Here is a 20,655-nt window from a genome sequence, read left to right on the forward strand (position 1 = left end):
ATGTGTGAGTAAAACATAAAAAGTGCATGTGTTAGCAATTGCAGGTCATATCCTACGAGAAACTAGTTTAATTCCAAAAGATACATATTTTACGAACAGCTTTAAATCATGTTCTCATACAGATTTCAATGAAGCAGTGCCAGAAACAGAGAGACTGGACTCCAAAGCTCTGAAAACTCGAGCTCAGCTTTCCGTGAAGAACAAGCGGCAGAGGCCGACAAGAACAAGGCTCTATGACAGCATCAGTTCAACTGATGGAGAGGACAGCCTTGAACGAAAGGTGAGAAGGACTCTGCCCTCTTTCTCAGGCTTCCTTTGGAATGCTAGATTGCCCCTGTAAGTCTTTTCATGCCCTGTCTTTGTCCTTGCATTATAGCACAGGCAGTATGCATTCCTCTGTGGCCAGTTCACTATGAATGCCCTTGAGTGATGTGTGATTCCAGTCTCCTTTGAGTCAGCACACCTGTGTTTTTTTTTTTTGTTTTGTTTTGTTTTTCTGTTTTTAACAGGAATCCCGGTCTTCTTGATTTATGTGTACTTTATAATGCAAAGTGGGTTTTTTAATTTATGCAGGAGGTGAAAGGAACTTAAATCCTACATTTCTTTGTTTGTTAATTTGTTAACACGATATATTTACTCGTTGTTTTATCTGATTCTGACTTTTGCCTGAAAGCAAATATCAATAAACAACACTATGTGGTATTAAAAGGTAATGAATGACATGAATTGCTAAAGTGTTTCTTACAAATAGAAGAATAAATAATGAATAAAAGAAGTGCATGTTCAAAGTAAACCTTGCTCTGATTGGTTACTAAATGGTATAACCTGCTTTATAATCTCTTATACCAACAGCCGTCAAACAGTTACAGTAGTCCCATGCACATTTCAAAATCACCACTGCCCATATGTATGAGAGCATCCTCACCAGCATCAGATTCTGGTGCTTCCTCCCTCTCCCCAGTGGCTAGCAGTGCAGCAATCTCACTTGACAACCTAACTGAAAACCAAGAAGAAGGACAGCAGCACAAAGGAGGTGTCCTCTCCCTGTATGCTCGGGGACACACTCCACTTTCCTCTCCTTCAAAATCTGGGCACAGCTCTGAAGCATCTCCTTTGCATCACCCATCTGGCAGGAATGTTTTACAAGATAAAGGTATTACTATTTTTTACAATAAATTGGTGCATCAGTTTGCTCACTTACATCTAATTTATGAACTTCTATTGTGTAGTACGACCGCAGCAACTAGAAGGCCATCTTCTCATAACTTCTTTTGTCTACATGGAAGTCAGAAAATTGCAGTTGACCTCGTATGATAGTATAAGAAAAGGACAAAGTTAAAATGAGTTCAGAAACAGCTATCTTTCTTCTTCTTCTTTTTTTTTTTTTTTTTTTTCTTTCTTAGAACTCTGAAAAAGATACTGGGAAGTTGCCATTAAGAAAATCTTCTCTGTTTTTTTCAAAACATAAAATTATTGGGCCTCGGGACATTTTAGTGTTAGAAACATGATTAACATATTGTACTTATTTGAATGATGTGATTTTGGCACTGCTAGATGCTTTTTTTGGAGGGTCAGAAAGAGTGTAAAGCAAGAATAACAGATTGTAGCTTTTAATTGCAGAGAGGCAACAGACTCCAGATTAAACAAGAGGTCAGTGGCTGGAAACTCTGCATTTATAGAAAGAAAAGGAGTGATTTGTTAGACAAGTTGGCCACACTGTTATTTATTTCATTCAGATTCTTTGAATGTAAACTGGATGAAACATGATGCAGTCATACCCAGTTGAGGTACATTTCTCAAATACTTGTTTATTCAATGCATTAACAATACAATATTGCACAGAATGCTGAGCCCTCTGTTTCAGATGTCTTGCAAAGTCAGAATTAGGAATTTACACCACATTAGTATTCTTGCCTATGCACATTGCATTCTCTAGCTGTAACATACAGCTAAAATACGTGATAAAATTGTTTGTGAGTAAGAACTGCAGGAATAGGCCTGGATAGGTTCAGAATAGTCCTTGACTAAGTGGAATTAACTGAAAAGAGCAACCTGATGAGGATTTTGTTTGTCCATGTAAATGAAAAGACTTGCCATTCATTTACAACCTATGTTTTCTTCATCAGCATACAGGGCTTTCATGCCAATTCTTTAAAGACAGATTAATGAAGTTTTGTCTAATTTAGGATAGGTTAATATATGCTGGCATTTTTAGATGGGATCTGAAATTGCTAGTCTAATTGTGTAGTTGCTAATTGTATACTTCTTCATGAATCAGGGTTAAATTCCGAGCCTGAATTTTGCAAGTGAAAAATAAGGGTGTGAACATAAGAACATGACTTTCCTCACTCTTCAGCATAAGCATGCTAAGAGCTCCACTCTACCAGTGGAGTCATAACTCCTGCATTTGCGTCTGATGTATGAAGAATATCTTGATAAAAAATTGGTGGAGACTAGCTTTATAGTGTAAGGAATAGGGTATTATATTCCACCTGGTATGTTGCTTTTTCCTTCCCAATTTAGGTTTGAAAAATAACCCATGTCTAAATAAGGAAGGATATCATGCCTTCCCCACTGTGATCATTACATAAACAACCAGGGCTTTTGGGTGTATCCAGATCCTAATGAGTATTGTACCCAGATTCTAATTAGTACATGAAAAATAAAGCAGACAAATTTAATTTAAAATTAAAAAAAAAAAAAAAAAAAAAAATCACTTAAGTTCTACAAACAATATCCTAAAGCAGTTTTGCAACAAGTGTTGTAGTGTTACCATTATCATTGATTATTAATTGGGCTGTCAAACTCTTACATTGCAGAAAATAAAAAGAGCCATTCTATTTGTTCTGTTTGTTTAGCTAGTTGGGTTTTGTTGTTTTTGTGTTGTTTTTTTTCAGAGATAGAAAGAGTACACGTGCACGTCCACTGATTAATCTCTGATTAGCAAAAGTGAGCTTTAGCAAGCTCACACTTTTTTTTCTTATGAAGTCTTGAATGTTGTAGACAAACTGAAATGTCACAAGATGAGTTTTGTCGCAAAATGGTGAAAATTTTGCTGCTTTGTCTTTAAGCATGATTTTTTCATGTACAAGTGTGATTGATTTCTTTTCTTCACTTCTGATTGCTTTGTGCAACCTTGTTTGACAAGGCAGCTGAGGTGACCGCTGTGGGCAATCCTCTGCTGATGTGAGGCTGACTTCAGCTGTGTTGTGACCTTGAGACAAGAAGTTAGGGCCAGGCTCCGTTCACATCCATCATCTGCAGATCACTTACACCAGCTCTCGGAGGCCAAAAGTGATAGATTAAATGGCTTCTGTGTAATTTATGCTGAAGAACCAGCTCTCTGTCACCCTCTCTGAAGAACTTGAAGGAGTCAGGGAAGATGACCCTTATAGGGTGGTCAAATGTCCCTCCTGCCCAGGCCCTGCAGTCCTGCTTCGTGGCCTCTGCCACAAGCGTATGTATCTCCACATGGGCAACCTCCCGTAGGTTTAAAGCTCAGCTGAAGCCATTACTGGGGCCTAGTCCATTCACCTTCCCCTGTATCTCATAGCCAGCATGAATGCTTTTCCCAGCAAATCCTGATGATTCAAAGCGCTCCAGCTGGGCCAAGCTGTGTGTGAGTGGGAGCAGAGTGATGTAAAAGCCTGACAGGAGTTGGCTGTAGCTGGTAGCTGCTACGTGTCCCTGCCGAGCTCTACAGATTTTTTTCCTCTACTACAGAAGCAAAACCTCCAGTTACTAAATGTTTTTGTTATTTGCCCACCACTAAAGCAGGGCATCTTATAGTTTCATTTGCTTTCATTAAGATGTTTCGCAAAAAGCCCACCACCCCGCAGCTCCCCAGTCCCACTTGGCTGTGAATACAGAGTGTGAAAAGAGGCATTGCAATCTTTTAGTCTTGAAAGTGGCAATTTTGACAGTGGTTAAATGAAAAGTATACGTTAAAGATGAAAGAGGAACCATAAGCAGATCTTTGAGGAGAAAAGAGAGGAGTGTGCACAATGTAGAGGTAGTACAAAGTACACCTTGCCTAAGGTTCTCCACACCCCCTTGTGGGGTGGGTTTCTTCTCAAGAGACATTGCCCTTTTGTCATTCTTCGTATTACTCTGTTGTTTTGTTGTGTTTTTTTTCCTCATGGGGAACTTTTATTTGTTTTCTTTTTTGACATGAGGTTACTTGTCAGTTGTTCTTGAATGCTTTTGTTAACATAAGGTAACATTTGTTAGTAGAAATAGTATGGCCTTTAGAGCATGGATGTCTCGAGAGGCTTGTTTTCCTGCTTTTTCCATAATGATTTATGAGTCACTTGCACATCGGATTTTTTACTTGAATGAAAACTTAAGCCAAATATTATCCATAAAGCAACATACACTGTCCTGTGATATTTTGGGCTGATTCTGAGGGCTTAATTTCTGTCAGTCTCCTTAGGAGAAATCCACAAACCTAGCAGTGTTTTCAGTTAAAAGCCATTGTAAATATGAGGTCGCATTGTAAAGTCACCAAATTGCAAGTGACACAAATAACTGACCTTCATTTGCTCCCTCTAGAAGATCTGGGGGCACTCGTGTTTAAGAATCGCAGAAACTGTGTCTGATTTTTTCAGCTGCTGCATGTTTTAGCTGCCATGTAGATTTCACAGGGTGTTTTGCATACGTTGAGTCATTGTTTTTACTTTATGGGTACTGCAGTGTGTTTCCTCTTCAGGTTTTAGCAGTTTATGTAGAAAACATCAGAAATTGGTAGAGGTCTTAGGGCAAATTTCTTGACTAAGATACTTTTATTTATTTATTTTATTGATAGAAATGGTTGGATTTCAAGTTAAATACTCATTTTAGCTGAGTAGTTAACAGACAACTATCACCTAGCTTGTCCATCATAAGAAGTACTGTCTGCTCCAAAGTTCAAGAAAGGATTTCAGCAATCATTTTTGAAGTAGAGTGCGCATACCACATGATTTCTGTAAAAGGGGGAATAAGCAGCAACTGCTGAGTTCAAAAATGGATTCACTGTGACATTTACATGTAAATCCTTTTTGTTGTTTCTCTTACTACATATTCACTAAAGCTCAACCAAATTAACTTCTTTTCTTTTTTCTTTGATTAAAATAAGATTTCTTCATGTGTATTTTCAAGTTGTGAAACTATTAATGTTTGTATTCCTTTTCACACCATCTCCTTAAAAATGAGAAGAATGCACATATTTAAATCGTGTATGTGTCTAATTACGAACAGATATACAAACTGTTCTGGATGGATGGAAAGTGGAATAGCTATCAGTAGCAATTAAAGATAATAATGTACATTCTCCCATGTACGAATGTATCCTAGATGGTGCCACATGTGCCCAGGCAGCAAGATCAACTCTCCCTACTATAGGGCATGCAGAAAAACTAAAGCGAAAACTTGCAGATCTTGGGTAAGCATTTTGTTACTTAAAATATACTTTTTAATAAAAGGAATTAAAATAAAATTTCAAAAAACATTTCCTAATGTTTTCTAATATTGTTGTAGGGCTCCCTTGAGAAGGAGTTCAAACAAGGGCAAGAAGCGGAAAGAGAAAGAAGCTGTTAGGGTGACCTGTGGCAGTAGGTATGGGTAAAAGATGGAGCATGCAAGAAATGGTATGCCAGAAATTCTGGGAAAACCTAATCATCCTGGCAGTTGGGAGTGTTAACAGTCCCACTGCCTTCAGATAATATGTGTTAAACTTTGAGGCAACCTTCTGAGTTTACACACCTAGATTTCTTAAATAAGAGAAGACTAACCAATAATCTAAAAACACTTGGAGGCTTGCATCACTTCTGCCATTGCATCCACTGATGGGATTTGCAGAAATATGTTATTAGAGCTGGCCTACAAGATACATACACAATCAGAATAAGTTAATAATACTATTGATTCAGAAATCTTTACGCAATTCCACGTGTTTTTTGGAAAAAGCCCCCAGAGCGAGGGTGAGCAGCAGATATTCACTACAGCTTCACTTGCACCCAGTTCAGGAATGCTTTTAGAAGAGTTTGTTTCTGAAGGTAAACATCATAAGTTGAAAGTAGATAGGAAAAATGCTGACTGTGCTGACTGTACTGGCTATGTCACCAATTCTCAGGCAAGGAATTGTGAGATCTGATGAGAGCACATCATCGGCATCCAGACTCTGAATGAATGAATAAATTAACATTCAATGGCAGGAAGAAATCTTTTCTGCAAAAGCTAGTGTGGATTTTTACTGAGGGCCTCTCCTCATATACTGATGCCTCTGACAATCCCAGACAAAGGTGGTGTTACCTGGTATGAGAGGCAAGCATTCAGGTAAATGTTGGGAATGCTAAGCAAACATAATGCATTCTGAAAGTCCAAAGGACATAGCAACTCAAAAACTCTCTGAACAGGAAATAATGCAAAAGAAAACCTACATGGTAGAAGAGCTAGTTAAAGAAAGCAAAGTTCAAATGCTACTCAGAAAATGTATGCAGTTGAAAATCAGTATGTAACAGTTTGTGGAGTTCTGCTGACAGTCTAACACATGGAGACCCAGTGACAAGTCTCCATAAAATCAGAGAAGCAGAAGAAACATTAGACTTTGGAGTTACCCCTTAGGCACGCTGTACTGAATGGTCAATGTTCTAACGCAGCACACATCCGTGTTCTGCACGGATCTGGCGGGATCTTCAGAGAACTTACAGCAGTCAGCACCTCTATGCTAGTGTCAGAAAAACTGTTGCAGTCAAATTTCCACTGGCATAAGTGCTTGCAGTGTGCCCTGCACTTAATGCTCGTTATTTCCTTAGTGGAAGAGAGGAAAAGAGAGATTTGTTAAACCAAATTCTCTGCACCTGTGCTTAGCTGCAAGGCAGCTAGTGCCTTTAGCAGGGCATTAAACACCAGGTAGCATTTAAATACCAAACACAGTGTGGGAGAAAGGAATATACACTTGTTTGTAGGAAGCACACCCCACAGAACTTCATATGTTCCTAATACCAACATGGTATGTTGCAGATGCTTGTGAGATCCAATAGTTGCCTTCCTTCGAGGAAGCAGATCTCAGCATAGGGTGATCAGTTGCTTATTAGACCATCTTACAAATCAGTTAATTGTATTGTTTGTTACTGAATATTTCTGAGTTTGGATACAGTTACCAAAAACAAAGTTTAATACTGCTTTCAAACTCAAAATTCGTAAGCATTTTTAATCTTTGCTGTGTCTCTGTAAGCTGAAATGTTATTATTTCAGTATAACTTTTTAAACACTAGTTGTCAGTTCCTTTGTTACTAACTCCAAAGAATTTGCCTGAGAAAAATGCGAGGATGCTTTCTTTACATTCCAAAGCAGCATAAGATCTTTGGAAGAAGGAAGATGATCAAAAGACATCATCCTGTTATAATTACTTGTGTCCATTAGAGCAACTGATTGTCATAGGATTAATCATGCAGTCAGATGCACATTGCAATCATTATTTTGCCATTGCCAAAAAATAACACTCAAAATGTGTGGAACAAAATCCTGAATTATTTCCTAAGACTACCACTAATGTTAAATATATACAAAAATCTCCCATTTAAGTAGAAAGTATATAATCCCCATGCCAGCACCAGGTGATTTAAGCAACATCATTGTTGTTTTTTTTTCTTTCTTTTGAGCAATATCTGAGCATGAGGAGGGAGCACGGGACTGTGTCAGACATACCTACCTTTATATAGCAAAAGGGAGAGAGGATTCTTGTTCTGCTTTGCTGCCTGGGGGCCTTCTGACAACCTCCATTTCATCCATACAGAGGTTTCACAGTACACAGAGCTAGGGATTATGTTCATCATGATTTAGGAGCTGTCCAGAAGGTGGAAGCTGAGGGGAGATTTATATGATTGCAGTTTACTGGTGGCTGCTAAGGGCAGTACAAATTTCAAGCTCTGAAGCGGGCTTAGTTAACACTAATACAGATGTTGATATAGATAATATGAGAACATGACATATGCATAAGTTCTTTGATATAGGCACTTGGAATAGGTAACTTCAATTTGCATACTATGTTGTTGACATGATATAAATATTTATAAAATGCCAATAATTCAGGCATTTTATTTCATAACTGATACCCTTGCTTTGATCACATTATCCATTGTAACATTTGTTAGTACAAAGAGAGAAGCTACTAATACTGCGTAGGTGTTTATATATTAGTATTTTTAATATTTAATAATTTTTAAATCAAGATCTCTATCAGTATTTAGGTATTGTAACCAAGGTACATCTATGTAGTGGATACAGGCACACCTGGTTCATTCTGCCTGTTGTCCAAATCTAAGTATGACCTGTCTGGGAACCAGAGCCTGCTTGGGACAGTGCTCTCTGATCTATTTAATCGTGCTGAGATACCACCAGGGCTTGGAAAAGCACCAGCACAATGTGTAGCTTCTTGACTGGAGCTGGTTCACAACAAAACACAGGTCTTTTGAGTTGGTTTCTGTCCCATTTGCTGGATACATGTTATCTGAGAGAGCTTGAGTTAGGAAAAAAAAAAAAAAAAGAAAAAAAAAAAAACAGAAGAACACACTTTTTTCTTATTTTGTTAGAAGAGAGTTTTCAAGAATGCCATTACCAGCTGCATGCCCCTCTGGTGATTAGTCACAGTTACATGGAATGTCACTCTTTTTACAATTAACTACCTCTGTAGCATTTTTTCATATTTTCTAGTCTAACACAAATTCCTGCTCCTTTCTCTTAAACAGGAACACCAGAGAGATGCTGCAGAAATCAGCAAACACTAAATCTTTATCAGAGCGATCCTCCTCTCTCCCACACTGTGTACCATTCACATGGTATGGAGAGAGTGGCAAGGGATCCAATTCTTCCAGCAACCTGCCATCACCTACCAGCTCAACTGAACCTTCCTCTGAAAATATAAGTCCAGCTAAAAAAGGGTCAAAGGTAGAAAATAAAAACTACCTTATTCCCACTGTGTTGAGTGGCATAATTGGCTTCATGTTTCTGGAAAAAGAACAGGCCAATATGTTAGTACTACAATAAACAGTGCATGGTGTTCATTGTACGGTAACAGTTCATCTGAGCAGAGCATCTGCATCATTGTACCATTCCACATTCTACCTTTTTACTCTGTCTTTCTCTTAATGTACATTAATTCAGTAAACTAACTGTGGTGTGCTGTGCTGTAACAAAAACAAGTGGTGCCAGTGGAAATTAGCATTTGGATCCACTGAACAAATGCTAGACTTGTGTATTCAATTGTAGATATTTTCTGCATTCTTCAGGACTGAGTGTGGGAATACCTACCCATTTTTAATGTATTCAAATGAAATGTTTGCAAGTGAAGAAATGTTGTATGCTGTCAGTCATTTGCCTTTTTCTCCCCCAGTAATGAAATCTGCTCGTCATGCATGCTGGATGCTGGATTTAATTCTATATATGAAGATGCTTGAACTACAAATACAAACTATTGCGATTTAATATATCTATGTGATTCCCTTCTATGTGCATGAATGTTTCAGCATGATAACTCATTAAATAACCCTCAGTTCTAGTGCTATACTTAGCTTTTTCATGTTTATTTTCACTTCTGGAAAATATTTCTCTGCCTATATTCTCTTAACTTGTAGCAATTTACTTTTCGTATTGGTCTGGTAGGAAGAAACAGATGTGGTTCTCAACTGTATGTACAGGAATTTGAATCAGAAATCTAATTTCTCTGTCTGCTGCAGAGGCATGCATATGCACATACCTAGTAGCTGTTTCCACGGGTATTTCTTTTTCTTTTGGTGCCATAAGCTTGTGGTACCTTCTGCTGTGCACAAAGCCACGTGAGGTCACAGCTGGGGTTGTGCCATACGGAAGGGAGAGCGGCACAAGGTTGGCCCATGCAAGTCAGATTGACAGAGAAGGCCACAGATGAAGTCTCAAGATAAATAATAATAATAATAATAATAATAATCAGCTACCCGGTTTCTCTTTAAAAGAAAGATGAGGATTAGACATGTAAATCCTGTTTGTGCTGTTAAACAAACATGTAAAAATAATTTTCAATTTGGGAAAAAAGTACCCTTTTACAGTTACTGTGAGGCTGTGAAGGTTGTTTTGTTCAGTTTTTCTTCACCCTGCTCTCTCATTATTATTACTAGCAGGCCTTGACTATCTTGTGTTTTTCCCACAGACAATTAAAAGACTACAATTAATTGTAGAAGTGAAACACAAAAGAGAGTTAAAACAAAAAATCAGAATTCTTAAAAGGGAAAGAAATGTTCTTCGCACAACAGGAGTTAGAGTTGTTGAACTCCTGGCCTATGGGTGCTGTGGGGGCTACAAGTTTCCATATTGAGAAAGCTGCTCAGATTGTCTTGTCTATTGCAAAGAAATAGGAAAAGCGGGACATTAATTCTAAAAGTAGGTGTGAGAAATCTGAACAGGAAAGCTTTTTGGTGGTCTGTGTTAAGGTTGCAAGTTCTTAAATTAACAGCATCTATGCTGTTATTTAGGATTTAAAGCACAGCATGATACCACTTATTGTGATGGATTTCCAGCAAAACTGAAGAGGATCAACACGTGGTGTTTTGGAAGGCTTGTTTTTTTTTCAGATAAAATAGGTCAAATGTCTTTTGGGGGCGATAAAAGAATACATTTTTAATTGTTCTTTTTAGTTTTCACGTTTGGATCAATTTTTAAAAACTGAATGTCAAAGATAAATGAAGTTTGATACTCATTTAGGTGATAGGGTAGAAATTAGTGATATCAAAAGAGAATAGAGGTCTGTATCATCAACTATGTATTTGATGTAAATGGAATATTATGTTGTCTTTTTTTAGATTTTTTTAATGGTTCCCAAATCAAGCTTTCCCAGTCTAACGTGTTAGTTTTTGTATTCTGATGGTAATTTTGCTGTGTTCCTGAAAAATGTGCACACTTTTGATATTCTTTGCTACCAGGTGTGGTGTTTGTTATTCTTGAGAAAAAAATGTTTTATGGTTATTATTTCAGTCAATAACATTCAATACAATATCTAAAGATCTCTTTTATTTTCAATTTCTCTTTTTTTTTCTAAAGGTATAGGCAAAGAGGGAAGAATCAGAAATGGGTTCACAGGATATTCTCATTGCTCTTTCAATAGCAGTTTTCACTTCTCTCTGCTAATTAATCCTCTGTCCTATTCTTTGTACTACTGCGTGCGCTATGCTTGTCCTAAATATTTGGAGGACAGCAAAATGCTATCGATTAACCGGCAGAAGCTATAATACAGCTCCAAGATGATAGACAGTATCTTAAGAGGAAGTCTATAAATTGCTTTCAGGCCACTTTGCTGCTCACTGAGACATTAAGCTGGCAAAGATGTCTCTTGAAATACACAATGGCAAAAATATAGTGTATTCTATAAATCATTAACAATACAAAATATTAGGCTTCCTCGTGTGTATTGTTAGTGGTTTGGTACATAATTGATATCACTCCTGACCTATGCGAACTTGGAAGACAGAAAGCAAATTTCCCTTTTAGCTACACGTTTGAGATTGTTTGGTCATTCTAACTCATCTTTTTTCTCTACAGAATTTCACGTTCAACGACGATTTCAGCCCCAGCAGCACAAGTTCAGCTGATCTGAGTGGTTTAGGAGCAGAGCCTAAAACCCCAGGTTTCTCACACTCCTTAGCACTGTCATCAGATGAGGTATGTTGATGAAATTGTTTAAGATGGGAAATAGTCATTTTCTTTCTCCCATGGCATTTTTCTTGATAATTACTCAACTAATGAAGGGATGTTTTGCGCCAATAGAAGGGGAGAGGGAAATGAATCTTGATTTCTAGATTATATATTTTTTGTTGTTGTTCATATAATGATTATTTTAGATAAAGATCATATGGTATTGTCATAGGATTGTTATGCAGTATTGTAAAATGCAGTTGGTTTCCTGAGAGATTTTCTATCCTCACGCATTTCAATATACTTTTCCTACATTCTGAATATGTATATGTGGACCTATATGTACATACACTAAAAAAGACATAGCTGAGGCAGTTTTGAGATAATAAAGATACAGTATAACTGGATAAGTATGGTTGAAATGTATGGTACCTTCACCTAGACTATTTTTTACCCTAATACATTAAAATAATGATGACTTGTGCATGCAGCTATTGTGTATTCCTGTACCTGACTGTGTATACAGTGATGAGAATGTGTATGTGTAAATTCAGTTTGCATTCTCCTTCTGCTTGCTCTGCACATGCACGGTGGATTTGAGCTCAGTTCATCAAACTAGATGTTTAAACAGTGATAATGCGAAAAAGCATTCCTAACCCCATTAATTGGTAACAGAATTGAATGGAATATAATGTATTGAAAACACGTTTCTGCAATTCTATTTTTTAATCTCAATTGTCAGTGAAGCCGTGCAATTTGACAGTAGCTGACAATGCGTCCTGTGGACTCAAGAAACCTGCTCTTTTGTTCTCTTATAAACACTCATTACGAACTTAATATTTCTCACTTGAGATTTGATCCAGGTTTTTTTCTAGAGAGGAGGAACTTTAAGCATCTGTGCCTTTTTTTTTTTTTCCTTAATGACAGTAGTTAAGTTTGTGCTATTACTGCTGGCATGCTTTGCATAGGTTTAAAGAATGAAAGCCATTCCATGCCAACATCATTTGCCAAAATGGAAGTCTGCAAGACCAACCATTCTTTAGAGGTTACTTAGTGCAAATAATAAAGGGCAAAAATTTGTAAGAATCGTAGGAGAGTGGTACACAGGAATCTGTATATTCTTTGAATTACTGAAAACAATAAAGAGATCATTTATTTAATACTTTGTTTAGTGTTAATACTATCTTGATAATACAATTCATTATTTTATCATTTTTCCTTCGAGTTATATTATGTATTTGATTGTGATAATGCCCTGTTCCCAGTAGCATTAAATTAAAAATAGAAGAATGCTTTCATTTGGCTTGTTCAATTTTCTACCTGGACACTTCTAAAATTCCAAGTCCGAACAGGTCTGTAAAAACAAATGTGTCTTCTCCTTCCTCTGCAGTGTCCCAAGCTGCAGCCTGTGAATAAGGCAGCAAGGTCAGTGAGAGCTGCAGGGGAAACCTGTGCAGCCACCCTCGCAGGGGATTAGGCTGCCATTGCTCCTGAACCCGCTGCAGGGCATTGCTGGGAGCACTCCTTCGCTCAGGCTTCTGGGGCAGATCTGACATAATTATTTGGAGGAGACAAAACAACTAAAGGAGAGGGTAGGGAGGGAACCCGGGGCCTGTGGTTTGTTGTCCTCTCACTAAGGAGTTTTTGCTCCTGCAATCGGAGCCATCAGGCAAGGGCCCGTTGATTCCAGTGTGTCAAGACCAGGAGCTCAAGGGGTTTCACGGACACAATCTCAGGCTTAGCTGCCAAACCATGTGTGTGCTGAGCTTTCAACATAATCTCTCTGCTTCTGGAAATAATTTTCTTTTAAAGAAATCTCTTTGTTTTTTGAGTAGCCATATCTGTTTGCAAATCTTGGTGCTGCCCTTGCCCGAACTTTTACATGCTGTTACATGTTCTGTATTTTGTTTCTATAATGCTTTTCTTTCCCATTTCTTTGTTGCTCCCTCACTCAGAGCCTGGATATGATTGATGATGAGGTGAGATACCAGTGTGCTGTTGTGGTGAATTGTGTGACCATCGCGTGCAGTGTGTCGTCTCATTTGCAGATTTGCATTTCTTGTTTTACCGTGGCGTGTGGCAAAGCCCCTCGTTCGAGCACAACACGCAGTTGTCACTGCCTCTTCTCACGTTGTCTTCAGTTCCTCTCTCCTCTCGAGGCCATGGCAAAGTGCAGTTTTTGTGTGTGTTGGAAGGGGGAGGAGGGTCTGTGTCAGAACACATCCACCAGGCCAAGCATCAGCGGCACTCAGCTTCTGCTGGCTACAGGAGAAGGAAAAGATAGAGCTTTAACCCTCATTTTCCTGTCCCTGTAAAACAGGTGGCCAGAAGCTGGTAGAGCTCCCGCGTCGTCTAACCCAGTGGAAAAGCTGTAGGAACAGGAGGCAGCTGCTGCAGCCCAGAACAGCTGCTTTGCTGACGGGGGCTTGGACAGAGCAGCTTTTGTCTCAGGCCCCACCATCATACCCTGGGTGGAAGACAGTGGCAGAGAGGGGACATGGGGGGGCTAAAGCAGCTGAAGCCCCACCTGCCCCTCCTGGTGCCGTGTCTGCGCTCTCCTCTGCAGCACAGACAGGGCTGGGGGATCGCTGTGTGTTCCTCACCTCTCCTCTGTGTCATCCCATAGTCCTCCATGGGTAGCATCGGTCTCGCTGGCTGTTCGGTGTCACCGCTTTGAACTTTAGAATGGTTTTCTGAGTTATTGTTTTTTGTTTGTTTGTTTGTTTTTTTTTCTTTGTTTGCCTTTTTTTTTTTTCCCTGAATTTCCTGTTTTATAGCTTAAACACAACATGAAGATCAGTGAATGTGCCTAGGAGGTGGAATGCAGAATTCACTGCATCTGTTAGAAACCTTGTAATTTGGGGAATAAAAGTCTTGAGATGGCGTAGGAGCGTACCTGTTTTAAATTGTGCCACCTGGCCATTTCAGCCCCTGCCTGTGTTAGGGTTCCTTCTTCTTGTTCTGTTTATAAATACGAAACTTTTTAGGTACCATGCTTCAATTCTGGTATCTGGTTAGATACAGATGTAACACAGTGGCGTGAAGTTGTTATAGCAGTATAAGGATAGCACAGGCACCTCTGCTCTGACGCTGGCGGTTTGTACAGAAGAATGCTGTCTCTAGTCGGTGTTTCCCTCTTAATAATAACGAGGCATGTTTTTGTCACAGATCCTGGATGACGGACAGTCTCCAAAACACAGTCAGTGCCAGAACCGGGCTGTTCAGGAGTGGAGCGTGCAGCAGGTTTCCCACTGGTTAATGAGCCTGAACCTTGAACAGTATGTGTCTGAATTCAGTGCCCAAAACATTAACGGGGAGCATCTTCTTCAGCTGGATGGGAGTAAGCTCAAGGTAACTGCCTGGCTGGACTTAAGGGGTAACTGTATTATTTATTGTCACCGGAGATAATCGTAAAGGAAGCAAGAATTCAGAGAAGAGGAAGAATCCAGAAAGTAGAGGACGCCATCTGTGGAGTGGTGATAGACTAGAATAATAAACAGGGAGTAGAAAGCTGCAGAAATTGAGAAATTCTCATGTGCACGTAGGTTCAGAAACTCCAGAAACAGGAAACTCTGCCTGCATGCAATGTACCCATATTTGCATGCACCAATCATATAGTAGCATGTATAAGTGGTATTTGCATGCATGTATTTCTCATCCAGCTCCTTTCTACAAAAAGGTGATTCAGAGAAGATTGTAAATAGAAATGCATCAGGAGTAGCAACTGTAAAATGGATTAATGTGATACTGGAGGCTGGGTACCGATTGTACTGTCTTAGAACTAAATACAGTTTTGATGTATAAAGTATGCATTGGTTCTTGTGAAAATATGGGCTTGGTGTCATCCAAAATGACTATAGGAGGGAGTTGTGGGATGCTCAGCATATCTTAAAGTCAAAGTTTGGTGTTTTTGAAATTTCACTAACTCTAGGGTTTTTCGAAGACAGGAAGTGAACTTCTAAGATACAGCCATGAGAATTGGGAAGTCTTGTTCTGTGTAGACTTAGATGGCTTCAGGCAAACACTTTAATATTTCTTTGTCTCATTTGATCAAAGGAATGAATATAATAGAACTTTGGTTGCAATGAGATCTAATTCTTTAATATTGTACAAGTGGAAAGCATGGAAAGTAGTACAGGTATACAATGTTATTAATTTCACTTCAGTAATATATCTGACTATATCTCAAATTTGCTTAATTGTGATATTCTTCTGAGAAGAGTTATTATTAAAATATGATAAAATTGGTGATAAATTAAACAATATGAATATATCTTTCCTTTTTAATTTTGTTTTCCCCATCTCAGGCTCTTGGTATGACATCTTCCCAGGACAGAGCAATCATTAAAAAAAAGCTAAAGGAAATGAAAGCATCCCTGGAGAAAGCTCGCAAAGCTCAAGAGAAAATGGAAAAGCAAAGGGAAAAGCTTCGGAAGAAAGAACAAGAGCAACTGCAGAGGAAATCGAAGAAAACAGACAAGTGTTCATCAGATGCAACAGAGGGCACTAATGAGCAGTGATGAGCAGAAGTGCTGCTGAGTTAGTAACGTGGAGGCACTTCGGGGAAGAGAAACTCATATCCACTCTGTTGCCCCTTCAGCTTTCTTGCATCCATTACACATGAGTGTGTACAGAGAAACGGGGCTATAAATAGACCGACTAGGGAACTTTATATTGTGTAGTTTTATTTTCCCGCATATCCAGTTCACGCTCGTTGTTGTTGCCATGTTAAACAGTCCCAGCCCCTCGGTTCGTTTTGTTGTTGTTGACAACTAACAGATTTCATATTTGCGTGGCGGTGTTTCCTTCCAAACTACTCTTTTCTATTGAGCTCTGTGTGGTTGGTCACTTCAATAACCAGCATGATGCTGAGGAGCATGGTCCACTGCTTCCCCTCTTCTGAACAGGATGGGCAGTCAAAGCAATCAGTGAACGCTTATTCAGCTGGGTAGAAGGAGTCGTTCTCTGCCTGATAGGAGCTGACCTAACTTTCTAACTGGAACTTCAGCTTCTCTGCTGGGTTTTGATACTCAGTTCCGTCTACTGGAGTAAGTTTCATCTTGCATCAGTACCTTGAAGCGACACTGCTCTGGAAACACAAGTGTTCAGTGACTTCTTAATATACACTGGAGATAAAGACAGGAGAGTTGATATCCCCTCTGGGTAAAAGACAGGAGGTGAAACTCTTTCTGTTAACTGTACAATAGTTTATCCAGGAAGGAGGCAAAGCCTTAAATGATTATGTGGGTTTACACAGAAATCTGAGGATAACATTTATCCTTTAGGTATCTGAGCAAGGATGAATTTCTAACTAGAGCACAGCATATAGATCTGTATAAATTTCTTTGTGCTCCCAGTGTGTAGGCAACTTTCTTATAGCACACTCCGCTTTCTTTTTCATGTATTTTGAACAGGAAACTGGGCTTATTTTGTTTTGTTTTGTATTTTTTTCCAAGAAAACACCCCATCTTCAGATGCATTCTCCAATAAGTATTGGAAGTGTAAGTTTTGTGCTGTGCTGTTATGAAGCTGTCATTGGAAACATTATCAGAGTCTGCTAAAGACTTTCAGTTTTTACAGAAGTGCACTTTAAGAAGAGGAAGAAGAGGGATTCTGGCTAAAATTAAATTCAGTACATTGCTGTTGAGATCAATGCTGCCCTGGAGGTGACGGTTACTAAATCCAAAGCTGCCATGTATTAACTATTTTGATTGATTTGTTTAAAGAATATCCCTACCAAAACATGCATTTGAAGTGTAGGCTGTAGAGTATTTGGATGGTTTAACAGTGGGCTTGTTACATACGTCAGAGGTTTCTATTATCCCAGTCTGTGAGTCCATTGACAAAGCCTGCTGAGTAGTTTTGACTATGACAGAAGCAGTGGATAATGTTACTGCCTCTTAAGAGCAGTATTATAATATTCAGTATTTCTTGAAAGGAATGGAAAGACAACCAGCAAATATCTACAAGAAGCTGAAGGTGTTACATTACTGCTCTTAGTCAAACCTAACTACGCAGCAGTGTTTGTATTTGAAAAGCATCACTTCGCTTTTGTGCATCCTGCGAGTTGCAGTCTCCATCTAGTTAGTCATGTTAACATGTGAATTGTTTAAGACGTTGATGCACACTTACAAATTTGAACCTAACAATTGCTGGGCTAAAAAATGCCAACATTGAGTTCTTTGGAAGAAAATGTTTGTTCTGTTTGGCTTGGCTTCTCTTCTGCTCTGTACTTTATGGCATTCAGATCTGTGTCTGTCGAGTTCTCTGAAGCTCAGATTTGAAACAGTTGGGGTGCAATGTTTAGAGTTAAATGTCTTTGATCATAATAATTTCTTTGATGTGTAAAATGCTCTGTCAACTGACAGAGCCTAGTTCATTCAAAGCTAATACACAACAGATCTATTTAGTCTTAGCTTTATTTTTCCTTCCAAATCCAATTTCTACAAGTTCCTGATGTATGCTTTATTCAAATACAAAAATGAAATTACCATAAGAGATACTTCATAATATTTCTAAAGGCTTGTGATATTTTTCTTGAGATAGACCACTGGAAAAAAAAATATACCTGCTAACAAGAATTCCGCATTGAAATGAATCTTTCTGCACTCTTCGCTGAAGAAAAAATATACAGATGTTTAATAGCCTCATTCTGCTATTTTAGGAGGTTTTGAATTTATATTCAAGAGAAGTTATCTGGAAGAAACTGGAAATTTAATATTTTAAATACAATGTTGATAAAATGCATTCAATGACTTTAAATTATGTTTACGTTATAATGTTTAAGTGGTTGTATGCAGTAATCTACGGTGGTGTTCCTCTTCTGTGTTCTCTGTTTTCCTAGGAACCTGAGCAGACTGCTCGGCATTACACACTTAAGTTTTCCCTCTTGCTGCTTAAAACAGTGTCTCACTAATTTCTTTGTAAATCAAGCTCTTATTCTGCAGAATAACTAATTCGATTTAAGTCCCTTAGGTATTCGGTGGGTTTTATTGCTTTGTGCTAATTTTACTTTGTTAGTCTCTGATTAAAAAAAAAAATCTAACTTAAAAAGCAGTAGCTTTAATTTAAAATAAAACCATAAAATGCATATTGATCAACACATAAAAACCAAAAGAAACCAAGCAATGTCAAGAGTTTGTTCCTCTTTCTGTGATAACAGAGATTTATGTGGTTCCTTTTATTAAGTATGGTAACATTTTGGGGACATATGGAAATGTCACCGGATTACAGGCTTGAAGACCAGTGCAGTTTGAAACTTGTATTCCTGTTCTCTGGGATCTTTAACGTGGCATTACATTTCCTCCCCTTGTGCTGTGTAATGACATACACAAAGCAGAAGATGAGGATGTCTCATCATTGTCAACTTAATTTCCTGTACACCAGTGCTAAGTCAGCCGAATGGTTTGTGTGTGTGTGTAATAAGAAGAGACAAATGCTCCACTCTGAATGACTGGAAAGAGTTATTCTTTGGGCTCACCTGCAGATGTAACTGTAGCCTACTTTTGCCCGTTTATTTCTGGAGCTAGAGCCATTCTGGATATGCTGACTTCAGAGTGCTGAGCAGGCAGCTCGGCGTTAGCTATGTCCCTGTGTCAGCTGCCCAGCGGGGTGACACAGCTGGCTGGAGAAGTCGGCTTCTGCAAGGTGGGGCTGGCTCTGTGAGCCCTGGCTGTGCTTACGGTGCTGCGCCTTGCCAGTCTGTGGACATGCATGTACCAAGTCTGGCAGGGAGCTGGCATAGCCCGCAGTGCAGAAGGAGTTAGCTGGACGTGGAGCTTTGGAAAGGAGAAATAAGAGATGCGACAAGGCAGGGCACCTTATTTCTGAAGTCCTGCGCTGAGGCTCAGGAGAGCATGGTGGCTCTTTGCTGTATCCAGATCTGCCAGACATACTGGTGTCACTTGCTTCCAGCTAGTTTTTCCTACGTGGGGTGCCTGAAGCCATCTGACATGAGTTAAAACTCCCAATTAGGTGACCATTTGCCTGGGCAGATCAGGACCAGGAGGTGAGGAAGAAGCCCAGGCTGTTCTATTTGCATTTCCCCTATCTGAGCAGGACTGGCGGTGCTTGCTGTGAGCAGAGCCTGTTCTAGATCACAGGCTAAAATTGCATAGTGGAACAAAATCAGTGCTCAAAAGCTGAATTTTAGAATTACTGAGCAGCTTTCCTCTGAGGCTTGCTGATCCTCCATTCTCATTGACATCCAGAGGGGCTTGACACCCAGCACCAGGATCTGTGATGCTTCAGCTGCAGCTTCCATCAGAGCCTCCTGGCCTCCTGAGCTGCTCCCCCTCCACCTTCTTGCTCACGTGCTGGCAAGCAAGAAGTGGATGATGTTGTGTAGTGATTTTGGAGAGTTAATTCTGTTCCACGCAAAGCCAGGGAAAGGAATGCCACTCTTGTTACTAGTGCAGAAGCCAGTTGTACAGTAGGAAGGAGAAGGATCACTACTTAGTTGCCAAGAAGTGCCACGCATAGCCAAGAAGCGTCACTGTAGGCACCATCTCAACACTGAGAACCAAAAGGAAGGCTTTGCACATAGATGTAACTCCTTAAAGACCCTGTAGTGCAGCCCATACTGTTTATCACTGCTGAAATTTAAGGGAAGCTTGCAAGAATGAAGTCATGTGTTAATTGTTTAGCCATGTGTTTACAGAGGAAAAGCAAAACCCGACCTCGCTCTTTTTAGGTGTGGCCACTTCCCCTGCAGTATCATCAAACCCAGTGGTGGAGGGGCTGGACCCTTTCGGTTGCGCTTCCCTCATTCCATGCTCTCCCACACTTTAAAACCTCAGGAAACCTGTGCCGTGGGCCAAAATGCTGGAAAAAAATGAAGTTAGAAAAAAGCAGGCACATGCTTAATTAGCTTGTAAGTCCTTACCAGCTGAGTTGGGCAAAGTGCCCAGAGGAGTTGAACAGTTCGGGTTCAGTTTCATTTTGGTAGTGGCTGAAAATCAGGAAATAAATTGGTCTTTCTAGAAACAAAACGTTTGGGTTGTTTGTGGCTCGATT

The 20,655-nt window shown here is 39.3% G+C and overlaps 1 protein-coding gene across 4 annotated transcripts in view; it reads left to right on the top strand.

Annotated features, from left to right (window-relative positions):
• PPP1R9A (protein phosphatase 1 regulatory subunit 9A) overlaps positions 1-18,697 on the top strand; it is a 143,910-nt gene extending 125,213 nt beyond the window's left edge. The window contains exons 11-19 of one of the 4 annotated variants that reach the window (XM_035319493.1): positions 123-280; positions 853-1,153; positions 5,332-5,419; positions 5,515-5,592; positions 8,727-8,925; positions 11,548-11,667; positions 13,596-13,619; positions 14,809-14,991; positions 15,948-18,697. In XM_035319493.1, the coding sequence (XP_035175384.1) occupies positions 123-280; positions 853-1,153; positions 5,332-5,419; positions 5,515-5,592; positions 8,727-8,925; positions 11,548-11,667; positions 13,596-13,619; positions 14,809-14,991; positions 15,948-16,160 (1,364 nt within the window). In that variant the 3' untranslated portion in view covers positions 16,161-18,697. The remainder of the gene's footprint in view (positions 1-122; positions 281-852; positions 1,154-5,331; positions 5,420-5,514; positions 5,593-8,726; positions 8,926-11,547; positions 11,668-13,595; positions 13,620-14,808; positions 14,992-15,947) is intronic. The other 3 variants (XM_035319494.1, XM_035319495.1, XM_035319496.1) reach the window with 3 other exon arrangements.
• The last annotated feature ends 1,958 nt before the right edge of the window (positions 18,698-20,655 follow it).

Source organism: Oxyura jamaicensis, chromosome 2 (genome assembly GCF_011077185.1).
Source record: "Oxyura jamaicensis isolate SHBP4307 breed ruddy duck chromosome 2, BPBGC_Ojam_1.0, whole genome shotgun sequence".
In the NCBI taxonomy this organism is placed as follows: domain Eukaryota; kingdom Metazoa; phylum Chordata; class Aves; order Anseriformes; family Anatidae; genus Oxyura; species Oxyura jamaicensis.